Source organism: Cuculus canorus, chromosome 12 (genome assembly GCF_017976375.1).
Source record: "Cuculus canorus isolate bCucCan1 chromosome 12, bCucCan1.pri, whole genome shotgun sequence".
Classification (NCBI taxonomy): domain Eukaryota; kingdom Metazoa; phylum Chordata; class Aves; order Cuculiformes; family Cuculidae; genus Cuculus; species Cuculus canorus.
The window spans coordinates 10,189,283-10,216,102 of NC_071412.1; the positions used below are offsets into that span (position 1 = coordinate 10,189,283).

Consider the following 26,820-nt stretch of genomic DNA (forward strand, 5'->3'; position numbering starts at 1 on the left):
CACTTCATCTGCCCGACTTTTAAATACCTCCAGGGATGGTGACTCAAACACCTCCCTGGGCAGCTGTTCCACTTCCCGATAACCCTTTCTGTGAAGAAATTTTTCCTCATGTCAAATCTGAACCTCCCCTGGCACAACTTGAGGTTATTCCCACTCATCCTATCACCTATCCTCTGGGAGAAGAGACCAGCACCCACCTCTCTCCAGACCCGACTGGGGCCAAGAGCAGTGCCTGGAAAAGACTAAATCAATGGGGTGCACATCCCACCTTCTGGGATGAGGCGGAGAAGGGCAACATGAGGTGAGGCTCCAATAAGTTTATCATCTGTATTTTCTCCCCCCAACTCTTTTGTTATTTCTGATTTGGCTGTAGATAAATAAAACCTCAAGGTAAAATTCTCAGAATTTAGGACAGAATCGAGCTCTCAAAAGGGTCCTTGGGTTACAGGTGGAGGAAATCTGCTTTAGAGTGAATACAGTAACAAGGCACCACTCCAACCTGGAGTGGCAAACAGCACCACTCAACACACTGGGGAAAAAAACCAACACGCATTTATTGTCAAAAAACCTCAAACTTTACTTGCATTTCTCTCAATAAATAATTTACAGTATATACACGCAGTGACACTCCCGTGGGTCTCAATGCAGGGAGGAAATTGGGGGGGAGCTTCTTGTAATGCCTCCCCCCCCTTTGCCTACGTATTTCTTTTGTTTCCAAGTATTGGGTCTTTCTTGGCCACACTTCACCTTTAACCAGAACTGGGTCAAACACAACCAAAATAAAGTGCTTCACTGTTTGCTTCTAAAATAGGGATACCCCAACCAATGTGCGAGAGCCGGCCACCGCTGGAGCGCTCACCTGGGCAGTGGGACCAAGCCACATCATAATCAAACAGACTTTCCTTGGCTGGAAATTACCCCAAAACCACAGCACATTGTGCCACAGGGTGATCACTTTCTAGGAAAGGGAGGTCTTAAGGGAAGTACTGACTTGGTGGCACCTTGTGGCACAGCCAGCTAAGACTGCTTTCCAAAAGGTGTGCATCTTCAGAGCGACGCTTTGCACACCTCCTGCTGTCTATGGGGTAACACAGCAAGAAACAAAGGTTTCCTCTTACCAGTGACAAATTCTGGCTTTCAAAAGTTGGGGTTTGAAATTCTAGGGAAGACAAAAACGTGGTGCTTTAACAACTGGGGGGAAAAGAAAAAGTCCAAATCAGCATGGCTGAGCAATTAGTGCATTGGGAAGCTAAACTGTCCTGTGCTGCGCTCCAGTGGTTGCTCTCCTCAGCGCCTCCAAACTGTGATATCCTTATTTTAAAATCTCCCTAAACAGAATACCTGGGGCACCAGCAAACCAAGCAAGGAGAAAAGTAGTAAACACATTTTTTTTTTTTTTGTTTTGTTTCTTTTCTTTCCTTAAACATTTAAAAACCAATTACATCTCTTCATCTGTACAGTCACACGAGATCAATGCCAGGGCTCTATATATTAAAGAGACAATATAAATTACATCCATTGACACAATTTTGCATTTCTCTGCTGCTTTACAAATGGAGCTCTAGAGGTGTTAGGACACAATGAATAGTCACGTTGAGTATTTACACCAGGCTGCCTCTTGGCACCAGTTCAGGCTGCCAATCATAGCCTGCTCCCACCTCTTTCGATGCTAGCTTGTCTCATCCTGTCCAGAGACCTTCCTTGCGAGCAGGAGGTACCCCCAAGAGTGACACGTGTTTTGGGGCTGGTTTCTGGGAACTTCCCCCTGAGGAAAGGAGGGGAAACCCATCAGGAGGTCTCAAAGGTACAGACTAAAGGTGGTCTTGTTTGTTCAGTGAGCAATGAGGTGAATAACAGAGGAACATGGAGAGGAGGAGATGGGCAGCACTACGTGGTGGGGGAAGGAGATTATCGATCGTTTCGAGGCAGGGAACAGATATCTGGGGCTTCCGAGCGGTCCTCTGCTGCATCCCATCACCTGGATGGATTTCTAACATTGCCTTATTTCTATTTCAAGCCCAGATGGGCTAAAGGTGCAACTGGTCTGCAATGGGGTTGCAATTCGTGGCTGCTGGACAAGGAGTGGAGCAAAGACCTAGCAGCAAAGAAACAGAGCGCAACGCTCCTACTCCATCCCAGGGCCTGGCCAAGGCATGGACAGGCAAGGGGGTGCAGGGCTGGAGGGACGCCTGGATCAGCTCTCCCCACTGAGCAGCCTCCCTGCTGCCAGTTTTCGGGGGCTGGGCACCAAATGGCACGAGGACCTCATCCAGCACCACACAGAAGTTACAGAAATCACTTGAATACTGGCCAGGTTTCTCCCATTGCCATCAAGAGTCCTCGGTGGGTTCAGGCAGAGACAAGGGAGCCAGGAACATAACTACTGAGTGAATCAGCCAAACGAACTGGCTAAAAGAGATGACCTTCAAACCACAGCAAACTCAAGGCAAGGCTTGAGGAACGTGTCCCCTTTGCACCCAAAAGACGCCTGGCACTGGCAGCTGGGCAAGCATGGGACCACTCCCCAGCGTTTCGGCCCCTTGCACCACTTTCTGCAACAACGGGACTCCGGGGAGAGCAGAACATGTCCGAGAAGTGGAGCACAGCCCTGGCAAGCAGAAAGCTGAGCCCCATAGTGCTGGCCCTGTCTTGCTGCTCCGCGCCCTCCTCGCAGGCTCTGCTCTCTGAAGACAAAGCCACATTCATGCACGCCAATGTCACAGCTGTCACGTGCAATTTCGGGACCTGGGAGAGAGCTACAAGGAGGTGGAGGCTCCTCAGCACTCACTCTACTGGGAGGAAGAGGAGGAGAGGGGGAGGTGAGGAAGGTCCAGACAAGGTACAGTCCAGCAAAAATTCCTGACCGGTCCCACTGGCAGCACATTCCTCCCAGGCAAGAGGTGGGAAGGTGGAGGGACTTGGTGCCAAAGAGAGGGGCCAAGGTTTGAGGACAAACCACGTGGCTCTGACATCCAGCCTCCCATTGTCAGGCACCGCCACCTCATTCGTGGTCTCCTCCTGCTTCCCTTTCCCTGCTCTCCACAGTGCGAAAGAGCAAACCTCTATAACAAGCCAAACCAACACTGACTCAAACACAGCAGTGCTACCCAGAGGCCATGGGGACTCCCCGAGGGAGCCGTGTTGCCTGCGGCCAGGTCCCGTGTCCTTTCATAGAGGTGCAGCTTGTCTTTGTTAGAGTGAAGCATCTTCACGTCTTCAAAGGCATAGTAAGCAGCCAGCATGAAGTTGACATCCCCCGTGGTGAGGAGGTCAAAGACGCAGGACTGGAAGTAGAGGTCCTCCACGGGCAGCTTTTCCCTGCACTTGGCCGTGGCCGTTTCGTACGTGAAGGCTTCTGGGGCGGCCGGCAGGCTGGGCTCCTTCCTACGAGCACGGCCTTCTGTGGCCTGAGCCGAGCGGATGGTCTGGAAGTCAATCTGTTGGTTGAGTGGACAACCACGGAGGCACAGGTAGAGTCCCTGACTGTCCCGGTCCTCCACAGCATTGACCACCTCCTCTGGCATGCGCACAGCGAAGGTGAGGTACCGGCCCACCTGCCTCACCACGATGGTGGTGCCAATGTACTTTGCCTGGATCTCGATATGCTGGCCTGACACCTTCTCAGTGATCTTCAGGCTGTTGGCTCCATGCTTGTCCCCACCATTCTTGGAGCCATCGGCAAAGGCAGCAGGGAGCTCGTCCATCTCTGCTTGGTACACTTTCTGGTCCACACACTCCTGGAAGCTCTTGAAGATGATGGTGAGCTGTGGGGGAGGAAAGGAACAAGATTACAACCAGCAATGACCACCTGAGAGCACACAGCCACTACAAGAAGCAGCATGGGAGGTGGAGGAGCCATCTGTCCAGCCCAGCCAGGAGTGCGACCCTTTGCTCCTGAGCAGGTGCTTGATCCTAAGAAGTTGCCCTAAATTCTAGGCACCCAGACCCGGCCATCCTACTTCAGCACAGGGATGAGGACACTGTGTGTGGACCTAAGACTCAGACACTGGACTAAATGTACCACCTCAATCTGCAGTTATCTCCACGCCCAACACAGGAGCTCCCTTGTAGCTCGAATTGTTCTGAGTATCACTACTCACAGGCTTGTGGTGGCATGCCTGTGCATGCAGCACCGTCTTGCCTCCAGGGCCTAGCAAATGGCAGAGGCGGAGGAGCCCTGACTGTCCTAGAGCTGGTGGAGCTTCTTCTCTGGTTCCCATAATATCTACCTCCCTCTTTCTTTCTCTGGCCACTGGCATACCAACAGTCTTCTCCTTTGTGCCCCAGAACATGTCACGCTCCATCCCAACAAAGCAGACACACACATGGTTCAGCATGATCAAGTGGGAAGGCCCTTCTAGGGGTGATATGGGCATAGGTTTCAGCCCATCGTGGCGCCCCATCCTTGGCTGGGCTCAAACACAGGTCCCTGGCTGGAGGAAGGACCTCACCTTGTTCTTCCCTTGCTGACCTGGATGTGACAGGATGGCTTGAAGAGGAGGGTAGAGTTTGCATGGAAGGAAGCGCAACTTGCTCTTCTTCTCATGCAAACTCTAAGCTTCCTCTTCCAACTCTTTCTATGAGGGAAAAGCAGCAAGAGGGGCCTCCCCGGACATGGCCCCCATGAACACTGAGACCTGGCCAGAGTCAGGAGGGCTGGAGGAGGGATGGCTCCAGCAGCTCTGTGGCAGGTAGGCCTGGAGGCTAAGTGTGAAGGGGAATGCTGAGGCTTCCCAAGGACTAGGCTGAGCATGGTGGTGGTTCCCAGCACCTCTGCTCCCCGTGGTGCTGGTGAGGAGTCCAGAGCTGTCCAGAGCCCTAGAAATGTCCCTCTTTCCCCCTCATTCCTCCATGGAGTGCCCAGATGCTCCCAGTCCTGCTATCCTCTCCTCAGCCATGTCAGCACACACCACTGTGCCCTGAGTTTGAGGCTGTACTACCCTCGCACGGATTTTTGGGTCATGCAAAAACTCAGAGAGCCCCACGGACTGAGAGGCTCCCATCCTTTCTAACAGCACATGGTCCTCTAACAAGGACCCAGTAATGCTTTCCACAGCTCATGCTACAGATCTCATGACTAATCCTTCCTTACCACAAGCCCATGAGGCAGACAATGGGTGAAAAAGACCAATTAAGATGGTGATCCTGGGATCCAGTCTAGAAATTGCAGGTCCCTGGCGTCCTTAAGGATCACTATCCTCAAGCTAGACTTTCTTGCAAGCTTCAGCAGCTTCTGATGTCTTTTGGTAGGTAAGGAATTGAGAGCATCGCTAAATATCTTTAAGGAGGTTTTTTTAGGGACACCAAAAATGTCAGCTCCAGCTCAGGCTAAAAAAAGTCACCTCCAGAACTGAGCAGCAGTCCCTGTCCTACATGAGCTTCCCTTCTCTTCCCACACAGAGGGAGAAGCAGATCTCCCAGACATGGCAGGACAGGACATATTCCAAAAGCAAGAAGATGCCTCCTGCTGAGCCTCCCACTTTTTGGCACAAAAAGCAGCCTGTTAGCTTTAGAACTTGTGCACCACAGAACAACATATCAGCTCCAGGTTTCTGCTGAAGCTGAGGCCGTGTCACACATGTCCTGCTGTATCACAGCAGCACATTTTTATTTCGCCGTTTCGGTTTTCTCAGTGTTTGCCCTGTCCCTTCAGGATGTTTATTTAGGCTGTCAAAGCACCACTAGAACAGACCGTGCCCTACAAAATGCCTTGACTCAGCTGCAAACCAGAGACACAATTACAAGCCTGGGCAAAGGGAACGCACTGCTAGATCATCTGCCTCCAGGACATTCTTGCTGCAAGCTGAAGCCTCCCCGGAGGGCAGTCTTGAGTTTGCTTGGACCTCAGGTGTTCCCCAAATCGTCCCACCATTGTTCTTGGTTTGGCTGTTCACAGCAACCTGGAGTCCCCCAGGTGGGAGCCCTCCTCACTTGCCATCCCTGATTTTGGCCACCATCGCTCTCTTGAGCTGCTGCACCTCAGCCTGCTAACTATGACAGTGCTGGACAGGCTCAGGAAGAAACCACAGGCCACCCAAGTGAAGGTGGCCAAACACTAATTCAGAGGAGCTCCCACCCGGTCTTACCCTCCCAAGGAGATGTGCAAATGGGAGAGGAGAGACAGCGTAAGCAAAGGCTGCTCAGAAGCACCTCTGCCCTCGCCCACCTCTGCTCACAGGGATGGACCCGAGGCTCACCTTGCTGGTGGCGGTGGCTGTGGAACCAGGCAGCACAGGCGTATTGGTGACCTGGACATTCAGGTAGTTATTGTCTATGAGTGGCCAAGCCCCTTGCACCTTGCAGGTTTGGAAAGTGTCTGTGAAAGTCCTGAGGTGGGGGTCCCCAAAGAGCCCGCAGTGGGTATAGTTGGGGGCAGCCGAGTGCTTGTGAAAGCTCTTCTCGTAGTGGCAGATTTCGGGGCTGTCGGAGCGCTCCTGGCTATCCCCGGGAGGCAATGTCCGCAGGCGGGGCTGGGATGTGGGGCCATCCTTGGAGCAGTTGTGTTGCACCATGAGATCGTCTATGCCATGCACGGCGGAATGGTAAGCCAGGTCACCCCTGCAGGTGCGGGCGGTGCGGCGGGTGCAGTGTGCGTAGGCACGCAGTGCCGTGCAAAACTCAGGTGCCTCTTCTGTGCCCAGGTGGTGGGAGCCCGACGTGGCCGCCCAGAACTCAGAGTTGCACTTGAGAATCTTGCATGGAGACGTCACTGTGGGAGCAGAGGAAAAACACAAGGAGGTCAATATGTCTGTGTGTGGAACATCCAACTCTAGTCCCATCAAGAGGTTGGTGTTCTCCTGCAGCCCAAATTCATGACACTGGCTCTACCGCGTGATGAGGTCTCGCTCACCAGACATGACCCTCTCACATGACCCAGCTCTCACGCATCAAAGTCAAAGAAACCAACAGGATCTGCCCCAACTTAAGCCAAGAAGGGAAAGAGTATCCAGGCCTTGAGATGAATGCTCCCAGGGGGGAAAAACAGGGTGGAGAAGAATGGGATGCATTCATTAGCAGGGATAAGGCAGAACCATTAATGTGGGGGGAGATGTAATGCGTAATGGGGTTTTTAAGGTCTTTTCAGGGTATGACATTTAAAGCTCTGTGCTGCATGAATTACAATACACTGTGTCCAGACTGACCTCTACCAGGGCAAATATCTGCCTGCCTTCCACTTCCTCCTTCACGGGCATGGGGAAGCCCAGCTCTGGCATGACCGTTGTGCCCCAGACACATGCTGATGTGCAGAAATTAGAGCAGGATCTGCACTGTGACCAACCCTGCAGCAGAGCCAGCAGCCACCCCATCACCCTCGGGGTTGAAGCGCTGCCAGGAACAGTGCTTGCCTGTCTCCTTGTACCCCCCTAGAAAGAAGCAAGAGCCAAAAAAAAGCTCTTTCTTGCCTGCTGTGCACCTTTGCCCAGCCCTGGGAGCCTGTTCCCCGCCACGGCTCGCTGAGACAGAACAAGAGGTGGAGGAGAAAAACCGGCGCAGCAGGGTGTGGGGGCGCCAGCTGAGCCCCCGCCTCCCCTTTGCACCCGCCTTGCATTGCCCATGCAGAAGCAAAGCCAAAGACGGCAGAGCCTTCGCCAGGCTCAGCCAGAGCCCCGGTGCTTGCTGGTAAGGCAGAGGAAGGCAAAGCAAATTCAGATCCCGTTTTCCCTCCCCAACATCTGCTCCCTGGGGCAGTGCGGTTCCCCTGAAGCAGACTTGAAAGCAGCTGTGCAAAAAAACACATGGCCATCGCTGAACATCGCACAGACACTGCTTTGCCAGTGCCAATCTGCAGCCTTCCTTGGTGAACCCATGCTCACACCATTTAAAATTCATGGTGTTGTCCTTCCTCTCCTCTTAATTGACCTCCTCGGAGGACTTGGAAACAAGATGAACTCAGGCATAAAAGGCAGCAGAAGGAGAAGAAAAGCACCACCATTTTTAGATGCTTTTGTAGTGCCTCTCACAGGTGAACACGTATATTCCTGTCTCAGGATTTGTTTAGAAGGAGGCTGGCAAGGCATCTGTGCCAAAACCATTTCAGATTTGTTTAAAAAGAAAGTTACAAGCCCCAGTATTGTTTCAGGGAAAGCAGTATGTTTTAGTTTTAAACATTGCAGGGTTGGAAACTAAACATAGTTGGGCTGGAAAATCAGAAAGGGAGACCGAGGCTATAAAACACTAAGCAGTCCAGCTTTAAGAAACAAGGCTGACTCCTCTCCCTTTCCAAGAAGAGTGAAGTGCAAATAGGAAATGGTGACAGGTTCCTCAGAGTTCTAAAATTTATGTTTAACAAACTCAGCTGCTAGCAACACCAGCGAGAAACCAAGAGCTGTTTTGTCTTGGCAGCATCCCATTTAAACCTGCAAGAAGCCTTTAACTCATCATTGACCAGAGGTGACTTGATAACAAGCTTTTGACCTGGGATACGAGCTCATGTTTCTGTATTAAAATACTTATTATTTTTGTCCCTTTTCTGCCCCAAGACTGTGATTTTCCACTAAAAACCCTTCACTTCTCAGTGGACTACTCATCATAGCCACTAGCTTGCAATGGAGTGTATTGCTCAGCGTTCCTCCTAGATAAGAGATAATGTGAATGATGTCTTGTTACCAGCACAGAGAAAAGCCTGGCTTCCCAGCACTGCCCGCCTTGGCTCCGGAGGCCACACGTTCAAACACGGCTGTTGCAATATGCTAGAGCTGGTGCAGTGCCTAAGCTCAGTGGGAGAAGTAATGCAGGCGATGGCATACGGCAGCACAGTCAGAGTGAGGGGATCAAGGGAGTCTGCCGGCACAGGGAGCGCAAGCAGGGACATTGCAAGGCAAAACACTCTTGGTGCAGGTTTATCAGGGTGGAAAATAAGGAAAATGCATCTCACTCCCTCTGACGATAGCCTGTGAGCACAGCTTTGCAGATCCCCCAGGACCATCCCGGTGGAAGGCAGGAGTCAGAAAAGCATGCAAGAGTGTAACCAGTGTCACCACTGCCAGTTATCCCAAACAGTTGTGGCATCAGGCAATTAAAATCATTGCTCTCCTAGTAGTTATGCTAATGTACAGCTTGAGGATGCCTTGAGGTCGCATGCAGCTGAACGTGCTGTCACTGCAGAAAGACTTGCCAGCACAGCCCCAGGAGGAGCTGGAAGACACGTCCCTGGACATGCAGGATGCACACAGCCCACTTCACCCGACAGCTCTGGAAGGCAATGGGACACGCTGTGCAACGCGGTCCGTCCTGCGAGCAGCTCGCAGAGCCCAGGCTGCAGCACGCTCCGGCTACGCCAGCCCTTCAGCTGCCGTGCAGAGTGGATTTTTTTTTAGTAGGACTAAAGCTATCGCCTGTTGCTCTTTAAGGACACACTTCATTGCGTGGATGAGGAGATGCGGGCGTGAGTTGTGGCAGCCTATGGACAGAGCCGGCTGCTGCACAACAGCCACCCAACACTCGGTGCGAATCACATCCCCATCCTGAGGTCCTCTGCCACCACAGCACCTCGGGGACACACATGACTTTATAAGGTATTGAGTTTTTTAAGAAAAAAAGAATCTCAACAAAACCGAGGGCAAGGAAAGCCATCTCCTTCCTCCCAGGGCCTGAAGGGGGAGCATTCTTCTTTAAGATGTTATCGCTCTGGTTTTGGCACGGGTCCCCTTTTCGCTCAGGGCCCCATATAAGGCCAGGTTTGCAAAGCCAGGTGCCGCAGAGCAGTGTGCGAGAGGGGCTCCGCACCCTCCCCAGCTGCTCACACCTGCCCTTTCCCATAGATGCTTCTCCAACCACACTGGTGGGTACCGGGTTTGGCAAACCCCTTGCGCTGCCAGGGAAGGACCACAGCCGAGGAAGGCTGTGGAGGAGCAGAGCTTACCCTCTCCCCCTCCTGACAAGCACACCTTCCTTCGTCCCCTCTGGCAGGAGCTTTGGCACGGTGGTGCAGGCTCATTTGTACCCAAGCCAAGAAACAATGTTTATTCAATTTCTCATAATCTATTTTCCATCGACTCACAATGGATCTGTTTTGCAACCACAGATGACTTAGCACGGAAACAAACCCCTCTCAAGCAGGAACACGGCAAGGCTCTCCCAGGATCTCTGTGACACCTCCAGGTCTGGGTGATGCCACCACCCTTCAAAAGGATCCTTCGTCCTAGGAACGGGTGACTTCAACCCCTGGTAGTCCAACCACTTCCAAACCTCCCCATCATCTTTTCTCCATTCAAGATCTTGGTGCCACTCAAACCAGCTACAAAATTTCCTTTGGTATCAATGGGTTCGGAAAGGTTAAAGCCGGAGGAAATCATCAAATCACCTAGACTAAAACAGCCCCCCTTGACTCCAGCACAGCATGGTGCTCTGCGTTTGTTCAGGTATACCTCCCATGAGGACTTCTGCAGTCTGTGCAGTCTGAAAAACCACCCCTCTTCTCAGCAGGCTGTTTCAAGGGTTTATCACCTTTACAAAACACAGGTCTTGGTTCTAAGTGGATTTTATCTGATTTCATTGTAAGGACATAAAAAGAACCAGTGATTTTCTCCAAAGCAGTAAAAGGTCCGTTAGTAACCAGTATGTTTCCCACAAAGATATTTACACACTGCAATCAAATCACTTGTCAGTCCTCTAGATAAGCTAAACGGTTTGCACTTTTAAGTTCCCACTGAAAGGTGTTTGCCCAGCCCCACCACCAGACCTTCCCCCGCCAGGCTTGTTTCCTGCAAAACCTACTACTCTGAAGAGCAATACTGCTGCAGGACACACGCTCACCACCCCTTTCACCAGGGCATTACACCAAGATGTGCTGTTTGGCTGTGACCTTCCCCCACGCTCCCTGTTTGCAAAGCACCAGTCCTTCCATCCCGCAAGCATCCCACAGTCCACCTCCCCCAGCTTAGGAACCTGGGATATCGCACGACCTGGATCCCATTGCTCTGCCCTCACAGTTGGTACATTACTGTTAAATTAAGTGTTCAAACGTATCACCTCCACACATCTAACTTTAACAGCCTTTTAATTACAAGTGCCCCCATCTTCCCTTCAGATGGTGTCAGGTTACCTGGATTTCATTTATCCAAATCACACTTTTCCAGAAAACTAGCTGGAAATTGACAATTCATCTGTTCTCCTGTAATTTCTCTAGCAAAAGGAATTACTGGAAATTAATTTCAGTAGGCAAAAGCCAATTCTTTAAGACTCTTCAGTGCACGTTAACCAGACCTGTTAATTTTAAAACATTCACTGCCAAGAGATGTTGTTGAATATCTTCTTGGTTACTAACAGGCTGGAAAGTATTTCATCACCCACACGTGATGCAAATACATCATCCCCCGTCCTTCCAAATATATGGATTGAAATGTAGATGTGCAACCCTCACACTCGCAGCAAAAGGCTTTTTCAGAGAAGACAGTAAAACGTAATTACCTTTGGCCTCAGATCTGAGCACCCAGACTTAGGCTCCTAAACACATATTTATTTAAGTAATCTAAATAAACATATTTATGCTGACATCTCAATGGGAAAGACACGATTCTGGGGGGGTGCTAAATACCAGCAACATCTGCCAGCTTCAAGATGTGGGCTGCTCAGCTCCTGGGTGGACAGCAGTAACAAAACAACCCCAAAAGAGTTAAAAGAAAAATCACATTGCTCCTCAAAAACCTGCCTGATGGGATCCCTTCCAGCAATACTTCAGGTGTCCAAAGCAAATCCAGAGGGGATGAAAACTCAGCCCTTTGCATCCAGCCCTTTGCGTTGTCCTTGTCCCAGCAGGGAGGTCTACACAAGCCACCCTACAGGCTGACCATGCTGGACCCACATCTTGGTGCCTGCATGGGCTGCGAGATGCATCATCCAGTGCCTTGTCACACCAAGGGAGAGATATGAGCCCATGGGTACCATCCACAGCCCTGATGGATGGATGGGGTGTCATGGGCTGGGTCAGCCCTTCAACCACCCAAAGGGCACCTGACCCAAGCTTCGAGAAAGGATTTGCGCGGATGGCAGTGCCGGACTCTTCCAGCGACCTCCTTTGAACTGTTAATCAAGCACAATCTTGCAGAATAATAGCCTGGTTATTATTGTCTTGTTTGCATAACAAAGAGGCCCAATAAAACTGATTTGACTGTGCTCAGAGGGGGTGTGAAAGATCAGCCCTGAGAAAAGAGCTGCAGGAATGCAGCAAACTGCTCCAAAGCCTCAACCCAGGAAGAAAGACAATGCAATTTGCCATCAAGAAAAGCCCAATAGACCAATAAATTACCCATGTGCAAAGGGATTAGATCAGGTTTCAGTTCCACTGAAGTGGGGGGAGGAGGACCAGGAGGAGGGAACTGAAGGAGAAAAATAAACCTGACTCTCTGCAAAGCGCTGGAGCTCATATTTTGCAAGGGCGTGCATGGGGAGGTTGGCTCGCAGGGGCCACCTTCCACGCCGGGGCCCGGGGTTTGTGCTCTCCTCCACTGGCAAAAGCAGCAGACGCATTAAATCCAGGCAAAGCCAAAGGAGGTGCTGACAGAGTGACTGGAGAACACACCTCAACCCATGCAGCTTCTTTTAACCCAGTCCTTGTCTTGCTCAAGAGGATGCTGGGGAAAGGCTTTCTCCAATTCCTTTAAGTCACAAAAGGCACACTGAAGGAGTCTTCTTGTTTTAACCCGTGTCAGTCACTACAGCACCTGGAGGACCTTTCACAGCTAACTCCCTTTTGTCCTCAGCACCAAGTTCATGGACCCCATCTCTCTTCTGGCAGTGCAGAGACACAGGGCGAGCACAGGAAGGAAAAGAGCAGAGTCAGTGTCTTCACCAGCTACAGCACAAACCGTTGGATGCTGCTGAAGGAGTCCTTGATCATTCCTGCCACTTAGTCAGCTCTTTGGGCCGGGAGAGTCAGCTTACCGCTGACCCGGCATGCTTAGCGGGGACAAATGTGTGTCTCCTCAGCCCCTGAGGGCCAGCACTGCTCTTCCATGTTCACCTCAACATCCCCATGGAGGGAGTAGGATGAACAGACACCACTGGAAACGGCGGAGCTCATCAGCCAGGGCCGTGAGTGGCTGCAGCTGCTGCTCTGAGAATTACTGGCAAATCTTGGGATGTTCTGGAGGCATGATGGGCTGAAAGGAGGAACCAGCCTTGACAGCCAAAGCAGCCAAAAGTTGCAGATTTGCTCTTAAAACTTCATCCTGGGATTCAGGCTTCAGTGGTGCCTTTGCTGCAACTGTTGAGCCTTCACCAGCCTGGAGGAAGCGGCACAGGTGGATGGTTTGGAAGATGCAGGTTTTGCTCCACGGACACATACCGGGAGCTGGCAGATGGAGGATGAGGAGGGAGGGATGTGATCTCTGATTCTCCACCTGCAGAACGGTGCTAATGAAGCTGGCTCCCCGCCACAGCATGCTGCGGGCTGGAAAGTGGTGCTGGAGCTGCACACCTGGGCTCTCCCAGCTGGGGAGCGCAGAGATGCTTTCACCAACAGTTCTCAAGAGCCAGGAATCTCCTTGAGGGGAATGGTCCATTTTACAGATGAGGATGCTGAGGATGTGAAAGGTTTCACCCAAGACAAGCCAGGTGGAAAGAGGTGGATTTGCTCTCTCATCCGCCACATGAAGCATCACCCTCATCTTCCTCCCCCAGCCAACACCACCCATGTCCTCATCCCTCTGAAACAGTATTAACTGGACAAAGCCACCTCTGCCAGCCACCCCTCCAACACTAAGTGTTTTGGGTTTCCAGCAGACATCACATCACCCTCCCCATGCTGAGCTGTTTTCCCAGGGTGCCTTTGAAGGCACGGCTGCCACCCACTAGCGCCTGAGGGCCCCCCAGGTGTGGCAGCAGGTCCCTCACCCTCCTCCCCTCGCCCGGGCCACGGCAGGGCTGGCAGGGAAATGCTTTCTCCTCACAGGTGTGGATTCCCTCTAGGAATAATCATCCCGCCATGCTCTTGTGAAATTTCAACCCTTCAAACGCAGAGGTAAATGAGACACGAAATGAGGAGATGAGAAAAGCCCGGAGCACATAAATCTGGATGAGGCAAATTTATACAACTGCCTGCCAAAAAACTGCAGCATCTCAATCAGAGGCGTTGGTTTGTGTGCAGGGCGTGGGGTGGCAGCTGCACGGCTGGTGGGCAACAGCACCACAAGCCCACCGAAAACCCATGTGGGCACCTGACCAATGCTGGAGATGCACCCAGGGATACATACAGGGGATCTAGTGGGTTCCCTCCTGTGGGCTGGGTTCCCACCGGGATCTAGTGGGTTCCCTCCTGTGGGCTGCGTTCCCACCCAGCACCAGACTTCCTCCTTTTTGCTTGCACCCCATGGAAACCACAATATCTGCTTGTCCTTCACAGCCACAGACCTTCAGAGGTTTGTCTATTTTTAAATGCATCTGATTGCTGCCTGTCCTGGCACTCGGGTTTTAATTTTAAGAGGAAAAAGGAACTTTCTAACTGGAACCCACCAGGCCAGTCCTGCTGCTCTGCACGCTTCCATCCCCAGCACACAGCAATGCTCTCACAAAGAGCAAAGCCTTGAGCCTGCAGCCAAGATCCATCCCCAAACCACATGTCCTCATCATCTCAGAAAGGCTTAAGTGTGGCTGAAGTGTGTCATATGGCAAGGGAAACAGGTAGCTTGTCCAAAAACCAAAACACTGTAGATCAAGACTAAGGCTCTGGGAACCAAAATCAACAGCTGTCCAGGAAAGAAGAGAAGAAACTGAGGGAGAAGAAAATACTTCGGGCTCAGGTGAAGCTTGCTCTCTGCCTGAACCATGAAAACACTGTATATGCAAGGACAGCTCTGCTTGCTGGGAATTAAATGGCTAAACTCCCTTGGATGCTTATGCAGCGGAAAGCGGGACTCAACACCCTTCTGGAGCCCCACCCTGAAGGGTTTACTGTTCTCGCATCTGCAGGGACGCCAGCCTCCGGCTGCCCCACACACCACGGCCAGGCCGTTAGACAGAGTGGCTCAGTCTGCGCCTACGAGGGCTGCGTGTGTGTAGGAGCCAGCTTGTTCTCCGCAGTAAGAGCCCGATGACTTCATCAAGGGGATGGCATCTGGTTTTGCAGTTGGCCATAATTCAATTCTCCCCCTTGCTGCAGGAATTTCAGCTGGTGAAGCAGTGATTTACTCAAGCGGGCTGCACTTGAGTGCAAAGCAATCTTGAGGCTACAATCGAACGCCCTGTTATTTTGAGAGCTCATGGAAAAGGGAATAAATATCCTCTTCTTTTCATCCCAGTAGTTGCCAAGTGCTGGGTACAAAGCTTTTTAAAGGCATTTAGGGGCTCTCCTCTTACAAGTGTGTTCCAGATGCCATGCATGGCCAGGCAGGGCCCTGCCTGCACAGATCATTCCTGATTTGCAGTATCAAGACAAGATTTGCCAGGACAACCAGAAAAAGGCCAGACACCTCCTCACCTGCACGATCACAGCTGCACCTCGGAGCATCCCCTATCTTCCCCGAAAGCTATTCCTTGTTGCCCCAGTACACATCACTCCTACCTGACAGAAGCTTCAACTTCACCCCAGCAACCTTCAAACTACCTGAGACCCTAATGTTCTTGGTTCCCTCACACCTCTTTGTTCAGAGTTTGGTGTCTGCTCCAAAAAGGCAAAGCAAATCAAACCCATCCAGATGGACCAGCTCCCTCGTCTTCGACCTTCTTCGCTGTCCTGCCAACGCTCACCCCTTGGGAGCTGCAGGACTTGGCTGAGGAGCCTCCTAAGGGGCTGAGGAGGGGCTCTCTCAGGCCGCGCACAGCCCTGCCAGAGTCTACAGTTGCCTTACTTGATGTGCCCATCAGGGAGCCAGAAAGGAAACCACAGAACTCATTGTCACTGGCACCTGATGCAGCACCACAGCCCATCATCTCTCTGGGGACGGCAGGTTGGTGCAGAGCCCCCCATCACCCCCGTTAGGAAGTTTTTATGGCTGCCCACCCCCGTGAGCGCTTTCACGTGCACATCCAACTCAGCACAGCTGTTCAGGTCACAAAGAAGGAAAGCTCAGCCATAAAAACCCAGAGTCACTCTTAATATCCTCTTGTTCCCAGTAACCAAGGGCTGGGAATTGCAGGCTTTTCCGTGGAAAACAAGCAACATATCCACCCCACCTGCACTAAAAACAAGGTGCCTCCTTCCAGCCCCACAACAAGCCTTGCTGGCAGCTGCAGAGAACTCCCTGTTCCAAATTCGAGACCGGTTCTGAACGAGCAACAAACGCAGGGAAGCCAAAATATTTCCAGGTTTACGTTTGAATCCCTCCCTTCTTCTCTGCCCTGACAACATCCCCGCACGGGCATGCTCCTCCCCTGCCACCACCTTTCCCGTTCGCGGCGCTGGGGAAGGCGTTGTTTTAACAGCCCCTCAGCCCCCCTTCTCCATTTCAGCTTAACGCTGCCATCACGTCCCTCCCCGCAGCTGAGACAAAAGCTGTTTGTCAACCGAGGCTCTACACCTCTAGCAGGGATGGATCTGGAATCAACCATATTGCTCAGATGGACAAAATAGTCCCATATTAATTTTATTTTCTTTTTTTTTTTCTTTTTGGACGATAGGAATGTTTTACAGCCGAAATGGCAAAGCTGAAGACAAACCGGGAAAGTCAAAACAAACCAGAGTACAAGGCGGAGAGCAAAGCCTGACATCTGGAGCAAAACTCAGGGCCAGATTTTTAAAGGAGAAAAGGGTACAAAAGGATTTGCAAGAGAACTCGGGAGACATTGTACACGACCACAGGCAAGGGTGAGCCAAGCACCCTAGAAAATCATCCAGGGAAGGGAAGGGCATCCGTGAGCATCCAACACTGGCACCTGGGAGAAGCTCCGCACAAGACTTATGGCAGGAAAAGTGTCAGCAGTGGCCTGCTCTGCCCAAACCTCCTTTCCCAGCTGCTCAGAGGTCACCCTGACCCGCTGGGGGAGACCCACCCCGGGGGACCCCCACGGGCGCCCCCAGCCCAAGGGTGCTTCATCGGCGGGGGCCACCCAGGAGGCGGCGGGGCGAGGGCAGCAGTGCGAGAGCAGCGCGAGCGGGAATCCAGCCCGGGCTCTGCACGTGGTGGGGGAAGAGGGAAGCAAATAAATAAATGAAGCAGGACTCGGCAAAGCACCAACCTGCTGAGCGCCCTGCTCTCCCGGCCCTTCCCGAGGGGCGCAACGCTTCCTCAAGGCTGGGAGCCCACAAATTCCCAAGCAGAGGAAGGAAAAAGGGGCAAAGGATATGCCAGGGGAATAAACCCTTTTCCCTACCTTCCCACCCCAAAAAAAAAGCTTTCCACGCAAGCCCCCGGCATGGTCCCAGCCCTGCGCGCGGGGAGCCCCATCTCCGCCTGCGCCCTTCTCCTCCCGCGGGCTCCGGATCGCCTCGTTCTGCCAGTTCTTTGCACCTTATTTGACTGCTGAAGGGAGAATCAAACAAAGCAGGCAGCCGGATCGCCTATCAAGTTCTTTCTTGCACCGTAAATCTCACAGCCTCGAAGCTTTGCAACTCAAAACGCTCCGAAAAGGGCGTTAAGCAACACATATGGGAGCAGCTCCAGAGTTTCCAGAACAAAAAAAAAAAAGGGGGGGGGGGGGAGAGGTTCAAGCTTCCAACCTGCTGTGAGAAATAGGGTCTGGGGGGCGACACACACTGCAGTGGTGAGGGCAGGGCTGAAAAGGCTCGCTCTCCTGCAAGAGGGCAAAAAGGGGGGAGGGAAGGGCGTAAAGCAGTTATTTATTTATTTACTGCATGCGTGTGCAAGAGTGCTTCACCTACGGTTATGCAAAAGAAAGGCAGAGCCGATTTAAAAGTTAATAAATTAAAAGGAGGGTAAAGTGTTGCTAAACTCAAGAGATAAACGGGGAGATTTAAACGTTAGGGCTTTTCTTTCTCCCTCCTGTTTTCCTCTCCTTTCCCCCCCCCATCCCTTGCAAATGAAAAAAAAAAAAAAGGAGGTAAAGAAACTGGAGAGTTTTGGAAGGAACAAATCCGCCTCTGTGGACTGGGTTTCCCCTCCCCCAACAAAAACAAGCACTCAGGGCTTGAAGGAATTTGCAGGCAGAGATCTGCCAAAAACATTGTGAAAAACTATGGGGGATTCATTGGAAACAGATGGCGTTTTCAGCTGTAATTCTGAAATTCTCTCCTTTTCTGACACAATACAAACAAACTGGGGCTGGGGAGGGGGAGGCAGAGACCCGCGATAGGTGTGAGCGGGGAAGGGCTGGCGGGCGGGGGCTCCAAGGACCATTTGGTTGCCATTCCGCCCTCGGATAGCCCAACAGCTCCCTGGCTCAGCCAAAGCAAGTTTCTTTTTTTCCCAAACGAAATGATGCTGCCCCAAAGACCCCCTCCCGAGGCCGGGGAAGGGGGAACCCGCTCCGTGCCGCCGCGCATCCTCCCGGCGCGCTGCCTGGTCCAGGTGAAACCCCCCCGGACACCCCACCTTCCCCAAATCACAAAGCAACAACCTCTGTAAAGGCTCTTTCCCTTCCCGGGGGGTTAAGAGCGGGGACTCCTCTTTGCACTGAAGGGCAAAAAATTGGCATTTGGGGTGTTAATGTGTACGTGACCCCCTCCTCTCAACCCATCCCTCCCTCCAAGGCACAAAGCACACCCGGGAAGGGGAGAACAACGCAACCTGCCTGACACTGTCAGAAACAACCCCCTGGCTGCCTTCGACGGAGATTGCTTTGATTTCGACCTTCCTTGTGGGATGAGGCAGCGGGGAGACAAAGAAGATGAGGTCAAGAAAAAAACACCCACCGCAACTGCTTGGGAAAAGGGAATTGGAGGGGGGGAGCACACACCAAAACGGAGCCCTTAGTTGCTTGTTTTAAACATGTGGCAAACTGCTGCAAAGAGAGAAAGAGGCCCAGGGACGGGGGGAACCGAGGCGGCTCGAGAAACACAAGGGAAAATTCTTCAAATAAAGAGGCTGTTCCTTACCTGAAGGGAAGATGCAGAGAAAGACAGGGAGGATTTGGAAAAGTCCCAGGGCTGTGGATCCTGCCCCTCTCCCCATACCCATCCATCCAGCTCGAGCTTTAACCACTATCCTCTCCCTGGAAGAAGAGTTTAAAAAGGGAAAAGAAAAAAAAAAGGGGGGGGGGGAGGAGGGAAGAGAGGAAGAGGAAAAAAAAGGGGAAAAATAAATCAATCGAAAGAAAGAATTGGGAAAAAAAAAACCCAAAATCAGAAGCCCCACATGGCTCCACGGAGCGATGCAGGGACGAGCGGCCCCAGCTCCGCACTGAAAGATTACACAGACTTTTTCTGCTTCTCCTCCTCCTCTCCTTCCCCTCCCATTACAAAACAGCCCAAACCATCAATCATCGCGGCTGCCTTCCAATGCCTGCATCCTCTCCCTGCGCCTCCTCCAGCCCGCCTCCCCGGCCAATGCTCCTGCGGCGGCGTGGAAGGGGCGGAGAACGAACAGCCATGGGAGGGAGCGGGGAAGGAGAGAGCCTGCCAGACCCGCACGAGGGGTTTTTTGCCCTGGGTAGAGCTACCCAACCCTCCCGTGCCCTGGGGGGAAGGAGGTCGGGGTGGCGGTGGTCCCATGCAGGAACGGTTCTTGAGATTTTGCCTCGTCTGGTCACCATCGGGCATCGCAGCTCGGTTGCAGTTTAGGAGAGGGGTGTTCTCCCACCCCACTGGGGTCTCGATGCCCAGAGCACCCTCCATGCCTCTTTCCCATAGGCCAAACAAGAGCGATTTTGATTTCCCCAAAATTACACAATTTGGGTTAAAGGGGCCATTGTAGAGCAGAGCGGGGAAACTGAGGCAGGGCGATGCTAGGCAGCTTGTGCGGGGCAGAGATTGCAAAAGTGATGCTGTGGTCCTCAGCCTGCTGGGGCATAACCCCCTGCACAAGGAGCTCCTCCACGCACGATAGCTGTGAGCATTTCACAACCTTTCCAGGTCATTCACCTGCACTGGCACTGGCAGCGGTGAAGTAAGCCCAGATGACTGGGAAACACCAAGTCTCATAGATCCTTAGCTTTAGGCCAACACTCCTTGGAGAGCGGGATAACTATTGGGGGTCCCTGAATCTAGTTGCCAGCCCACTGAGGACTGATGCAGGGGACTAGATGTGTTCCTACACTTTTTTGGGACCTCCACCACAGCCTAATCTGCACCACCAGCCCAAGTATAACATCTATAGGGTGTTCAGCTTTTTCTGCAGTCAAGTCTCACCAGTTCTGCTAGTACAGTTGTCCTGGAGGTCTCCCTTTGTAAGAACTTCTTAGAGACCCTTTGGCCAGCACCCTCTCTGCTTGTGGGCCATGCAGATGGAGCAGCAGCTTGAAGCACACAAGCGTTTTCCTGGTATACTTCAAATTCCTGCTCTTTTCCACTTCCTGTGATACCACAACTGGAGGAGGTGAGCAGATTGGACCTGCAGCTCCACCATCTCTGGTGGCTGCTCCACCCAGGAAAGGGCTAGGTCAGGAGGGAGACATCCCCTTAATAGCTGACTTGGATCTCTTCCCTTTAAGGATCTTTTAGCCACAGTGAACTAAGGCAACTTCACTTCTGAATAAGTGTGCCCACGGTTGCAATATACTTTAATTTCCCTGTTTTAAATCATTACGGGGGCATGCTTTGATTGCATGCCCCCATACCATCCTGAAAACATGCTGTTGGTTTTACACAACCCTTCTCCCAACTCTGTAAGTGCCCTTTAACAACTGGCCTTTCTTCCTGCAGTTTGTTATAGGTCTGGGATGTTCCTTGACTCTGCTTCTAGTTGTCCTTGGAAATCCTTCTCTTCTGCCTCGCAATCATCCTTAAGGATGCTTTTTGGAGAGATGATCACCTAAAGTCTCCAAGAAGAGTTTGTGATTTCCTCCTACTGTGCACTGAATCTGTGATTCAGCTACAACAAATATCCTCTGGAAGGTGAGGTGAGGAAGAGGAGCTGTTGGTGAACATCTAGGAAGCAAAGGAAGCTAACACCACCTATCTAGTTCTCCATGGGGAATTTGAGACCCCTTGCCTCAGAATGAAGGAGGAGCTTCACTGAGGCTTTACCCAGGCTACCACTGGAATGAAAATGCTGAAGCTTTTCCATCTGGGTCCCATATGGGATCCAAAAATCCTGGGGCTTTGCTTGCTTGACTAGAGATCTGTCTTGGTCCTGATCCTTCTACAGCTGCACTCAGATGATGTCCACTAAACTCAGAAGGAGCTCTGTGTGCAAGAAGAGCTGCCAGACTAGGCTGAGCCGGGCAGGAGATGAAAGCTGCCAGGCTGGATCCAGACCTGTAGCAAAGGCAGTGTGGGAGGAATGCCTACTCGAAGCACCTCTTTGTGGGGGAATGTCAAACAGGAGCAAATACATCCAAACCCTGCCAGCTGCTGCTACCACCCAAGAAGAAATGCCTGCTGATGGGATGTGTAGGCAGCTGGAGTTCCAAGGGGCCTGGAGAGAGGAGGGAGAGGGTCATAAGCTGGGGAGAGCCTAGGCAGAGCAGAGAGAACTAGGGGATGGGATTTTAATTCCAAAATCCCTTCCTTTTGCTTTCACATTGTCCTCTTGCAGTGCAACTTTTGCTTTTATTTCAGTCGAAAAACATCACTTCTGCTATTACCCCAGTGACGTACAGCATGATCTGCATTACTGGTGACATAGGGCATGATCTATCTCTTTTTAACTCAAAACCCCATTTGAATTACGAACTTTTAAAATCCAGCTGTTGAATAGCTGCTGCGAGGCTAGTTTGATTGTTTGACCTGAAGAGCCACTTCAATATTGCCATTTTGTGGGAAGCTGACACATTGCAACAATAGACTGGAATGCAACTTCAAGCGTTATTTTTAAAATAAGACCATTGTTGGAGTTTCTGCCTTTGGTGTAGGGTCAACTGTGCTGCCATAAAGCAATGATTCAATGCCCCTGACTCCAGTTTGTAAAAATTTCTCCTTGATTTTGCTCAGTTGCATCATGCATTGCAAATGAGATTACTGGTTTTGGCACAAATTGAAGCAGAGGATTTTGCTGGAGAAAACAACAGATGTGTCCAAACCATAACTGCAGAGCAGGAAAAGGCCCCAGATAAGGTGTGTTTCTGAAATCCTGCACCTCCTTCCACATTTTTTTAAATAGCCTTCACCTTTCAGATTAGCTGAATCAAAGAGCTGGACTTTAAAGCACCTACTGAAATGCAGTTTATGTGAAATTCGGATCCCTGCCCTGCTTAATGGGGATGTCTAGGCTTGAAAACGTGGGGTGACTGCGTTTTCCCCTGCTCCTTTAATTCTTGAAGCCCTGCCTGGGCTCCCCGTTTAGGCAGCAGGAGCTCAGTGCTCTTTGCAAACAGTAATGTGGGAAACCACCCACCGCTAAAATGCAAACACCTCTGAGGCACAGCAGAGTGAGGCTGTGCAGCGGCTCAGCTCCAGGGGGAAAGGCAGCTCCGTGGTCACATACACAGTGATTCTCGTGTTTGGTGTCATTACGGAGTGGTGACATGCAAATCACAGCCGGCGTTAGCCGACAGCATTCTCCGAGGTGTTTGCAGGATGAGCAGGAAGATCCTAGTTCCCAAGGGAAACTCAGCCAGGATCACTCGCCTGAACTTTACTTTTCTCTGCTCTCCATCACACCGTGCATAGCTGTGGGCTTCAACAGGGCTGAATGAACGTGTCTAATTTGAACCCTAAGGTTTACAGATGATAACCTCCCCTTACAGTCTTCCTAATGGAATTATTCACTACCTGTAATTATATGGCTAAAATAGTAAACATGGGTATTTCTGAGGACTCTAACTAGTAGTTAGAGGTATGGATGTCAGGGCTCCTGGTCCGCTTCTGACTCTCCCGTGAACTTTCTACGCGGCCACTCTTCACACCACTATCTCGGCACAGCTTCCTCGTGTGCCTTTCCCTGCTCTGCCTCGGGACATGGGTTAAACGAACACTGCCTGGGGCCTGGCTGGGATAAACCACGATCACCCCTGCAGAAGCTGATGCTGAAACGTTCAGCGCTGATATGCGTTTGGGATAAGCATCGAAAAAGCAAATTGCTCCCTTAAGGAGAAGAAAAGTTTGGAGTGGAAACCCACATGTTATCCGGGGAGGTTTGACAACTGACCCCAAAATGTTCATGGATGAAAAACCAAACACCTGTGCTCTGAATGGGTAAACAAAAAACCTCTGAAGATGAAGAAAACAACAAAAAAACCCCACAACTCTTCATCTTTCTGTAGTAACAGCCACACCTCTCAAGTTTGCGATACTGGGAAACGCTGCAGTTCATTTTAAAGACTCTTCTATTCCTCATCCAATTCTTTTTAGTCATTTTACAGTTTCCCTGACTGACACGATGAGCAGATGCTCTTCCTGAGCTGTGAACCTCCAAGCTGCTGAATATGTGGCTAAACCCCCTTCCTTCCCAACGTCCTGCCTTGTAGTAGAGTGCCAGGCAGAGCAGCTGACAGGGGACACATCCCCCCACTTCTCCCTGTGCACTCAGCTTGCACGGTGACTGAAGGGGGCAGGTGGAAGGGATGGCACGGAGTGGGGCTTTGCAAACCAACCCACTCCTGCACAGCGAAGTGCAGAGAAGAGTTTGCCAGTTTAGCTAACGCACCTCCCCACAGCTGCCTCGGCGAACATCAGACACACCAGTGGGGTGATGGAAAGAGAGGTCACTGGGTTGAAGGGGGAATAAAATACAGCTTTGTAACACCAAGAAATAAAAGAGCGAGAATGTTTTGTAGACCTGTATCTTTGCACTCCCAGATTAACACTCTAACTGAAGTTGCTGTGGGTATCCCTGCTCTGGGCTCTCTCTTCAAAGTTCCTGGTCTGAGTTTACAGCTGTAAGTCACCTCTAAATACTCACTACCAGCCAGGCTGGACAGGCAGAAGGGAAGATGGGCTGGCGGAAAAATATCAGTCTCGTGCATGATACAAAGCAAAACAAGCAGGGCTATTTTCAGTCAAATAGAGTTCATCACATCAACTTCTTTTTGACTGGTGGCATTCATTGGTGTCTCTCCCCTTTTCCTGCAAAGCCTTGTGGGGTGAAGCCTGACTCCTAGCCATGTAACCAGCCCTTCTTCAGCAGTGTTTGGAGGGCTGACTGGAATTCACCATCTGTATATTTAGTTCTCTGCAGGGAGCTGGTCCTCCTGGCCCAATCTCCTCTTTGGGGTAAATATCAAGCAGTATCTCTTTAGTGCATCTTCTTCACATCTGGGCTACGCTTTAAAAAAAAAGGAAGGTGGGCTGGGAGGTTCCCAAGAGCAAATTCTAATAGCCAAATGTCAGCTCAACAGAAAAGATGGCTAAATCTGAACCTCCAAAAAATAAACAACGCAGTAGGATTGCAGAGAGCCTCGTGTTTATCAGCAGAGACAGAAATCAGTCTGTGTAATGGGGCAGTTTTGCTCCGCTGCTTTTAAAAACTACTGGTATCTTGAGAAAGTTCAAACATAGCTCCTTAATTGCTCCCTCCTCCAACTAAGGGGTCAGCTAAGGACATCTCCTGGGTCTCATTTAAAGGTGGGAAATGACATGGAGTGCTTGCAAATTTACATCCTCAACTTGTTGAGAAAGGGATGTTTGAAGCATCCTATGCAAAAACCTCTGTGAAGCCCAACCACCTTGCCCAGATCCCCATGTGTCAATTCCTGACAGTGATGACCAGAAATACAACCCCACTGCTGGACACCTTTCCTGTGCTATCAGTCATGAAACACTGACAGTGTCATCAGCTGATTTAAACCTTTTTCCTGAATATCTGGCAGAGGGACACTCCTTCTTATGGGAAAAAGCAAACCAAAACTTTAACCCAGTAACTCTACAGGTATTTTGGCAAATGAAACTGGGAGTTTTGGTGGAGGAGGAACAGCATCACTGGGAGTCCTCCCGGGTGAGCCCTACTCGGGGTTTGGAGTCGGGGCTGGGGCTGGAGCCTGAGCTGGGGATGGGGTTTGGAGTCGGGACTGGGGCTGGGGCTGGAGCCTGAGCTGGGGATGGGGTTTGGAGCCGGGGCTGGGGCTGGGGCTGGAGCCTGAGCTGGGGATGGGGTTTGGAGCCGGGGCTGGGGCCCCACTGGGTGGTGCTGTTATCCCTGCGCCGTCTGCTAAAGTATCTAGTTTGCAAAATAAATGCAATCCAACGCCGCCTTAAACCACATGACATAACAGCAGCTTGCGAGCTCCCATTAAAATCTCAATTTGGGGAAATTGATTCTACCTCTGAGCAATTGCGATGCAATTACTCCAACAGGCAGCAATCAAGAATCACATCAAAACAACACCAAACTTTCATCTCCTGCCTCGCAACCACCACCACAACAAAAAGCACCTGTCTTGCAAACACAGCCCGGTTTCCTTAAATATATATTGTTTAGAAAGGGCATCGTGCAGGTCTCAATGTGGAAGCAAGCCTCGACAGGGGCTGCTCTGGCTGGTGCCTCCGAAAAGTCCTGGCTGGGAGGGTATATTCTGCCCCCTCGGCTCCTGGATGAGGTTATGGGCTATTTATGGACTCGGTTTGTCAGGAGTAAAGTCTCCTCCTGGCCAGACGTCCCCGAGCTGCCTTTCCTCCCCCTGCGGACAGATGTGCCCCCCCCCCGCCCACGCTCCACATCTGTCACATCCCACCACCTCCTTTCCCTCCGAGCTTGCAAACACCCGAGCGCTTTGCAACCGCGGAGAGTTGGGGAAAAGCTGCCCAGGGAGGTGTTTGAGTCACCATCCCTGGAGGTATTTAAAAGACGGGCAGATGAAGCGTTAGGGATGTGGTTTAGTAGTGGACAGGTACGGTTGGGCTTGATGAGCTCAAAGCTCTTTTCCAACCTACTGATTCTACCATTAAGCTTTGTGTCCCCGCAAAAGGAGCGCTCTGGTCGCGCTCAGCCCCGGGATGAGCCCATCCAAAGGAAAATACCGGGGAGGGTATTTTTAGTCTTCATCAGGGGTCTGCAAGGAATTATTCGATTGACTTAGCCCAGCAGGGTGCATTTTTAGTGGCAACCGTCAGGAGGGAGGATAAATGAATAACCGCATGCACGCCAGGCTAGTATCGAGCCGGACAAGAGGGAGAAAATGGCAAGAATCGAGGTGTCTTACAGAAACGGCTGGGAAGGGAGGGAGGAGGCAGCCGGGGGGGCCCGCATCCCCCGCCCCGCTTACCTTAGCGGCCGCATCAGCCTCGCCAGCGGGGGTCGGCGCGGGGAGCGGCGGCTTTATTTATTTCCAGGAAGGGGGGGGGGGGGGGAGAGATAAAACAAAAATAGAAACCCAAATAAAATAAAACTCAATAGTAATAAACGCGGAGGGGGGAAGGGGGGGGGGGGGGGAAGCCAACCGCAGAGCGCAGGCAGCCCCCCCTGCCCTGCGCAGGGGAGCAGCTCAGCGGGACGCGAGGAGCCGCATCGCCCTCCCGGAGCATGTGAGACGCAGCCGAGGAGATAGAGCCAGATAGGGAGGTTCCCTCCCTCCTTCTTCCCTCCCGCCTTCCCTCCGCACACGCATGCAGCGGCGGCGGGGGGGGCAGGCGCTGCCCCCTCCAGGCGGAGAGGAAGATGGGGCGGTCCCCAATGCACCCCCTGCCTCAGCACCCCCTTTTCCTAGGCAGGCAGCTGGGGCTCGGGGAGGTGGAGGGGGGGTTGCAGGATACAGCCCTCCTGGAGTTGGGGGGATCTGCGGGAGGTGGATGGGGGTTTGCAGGATACAGCCCTCCCGGAGTTGGGGGGATCTGGGGGAGGTGGATGGGGGTTTGCAGGATACAGCCCTCACGGAGTTGGGGGGATCTGGGGGAGGTGGATGGGGGTTTGCAGGATACAGCGCTCCTGGAGCTGAGGGGGATCTGGGAGAGGTGGG

At 51.8% G+C, this 26,820-nt stretch overlaps 1 protein-coding gene across 1 annotated transcript; it reads right to left on the bottom strand.

The window, feature by feature from the left end:
* Nucleotides 1-546: 546 nt before the first annotated feature.
* RGMA (repulsive guidance molecule BMP co-receptor a) lies at nucleotides 547-26,178 on the bottom strand. Its single transcript, XM_054077841.1, has 4 exons — nucleotides 26,131-26,178; nucleotides 18,929-19,044; nucleotides 6,198-6,709; nucleotides 547-3,764 (listed from the first exon to the last, which is right to left on the bottom strand). Exons 1-4 carry the CDS (start codon nucleotides 26,142-26,144, stop codon nucleotides 3,063-3,065), a joined length of 1,344 nt encoding a protein of 447 aa, XP_053933816.1. The 5' UTR covers nucleotides 26,145-26,178; the 3' UTR covers nucleotides 547-3,062.
* Nucleotides 26,179-26,820: the final 642 nt, after the last annotated feature.

Coding starts and splice junctions, on each gene's coding strand:
- RGMA (XM_054077841.1), bottom strand. Junction 6,710..18,928: donor TCTCTGCATCTTCCCTTCAG/GTAAGGAACAGC, acceptor CTGCTCCCACAG/TGACGTCTCCATGCAAGATT. Junction 3,765..6,197: donor CAGCCACCGCCACCAGCAAG/GTGAGCCTCGGG, acceptor CCTCCCCCACAG/CTCACCATCATCTTCAAGAG.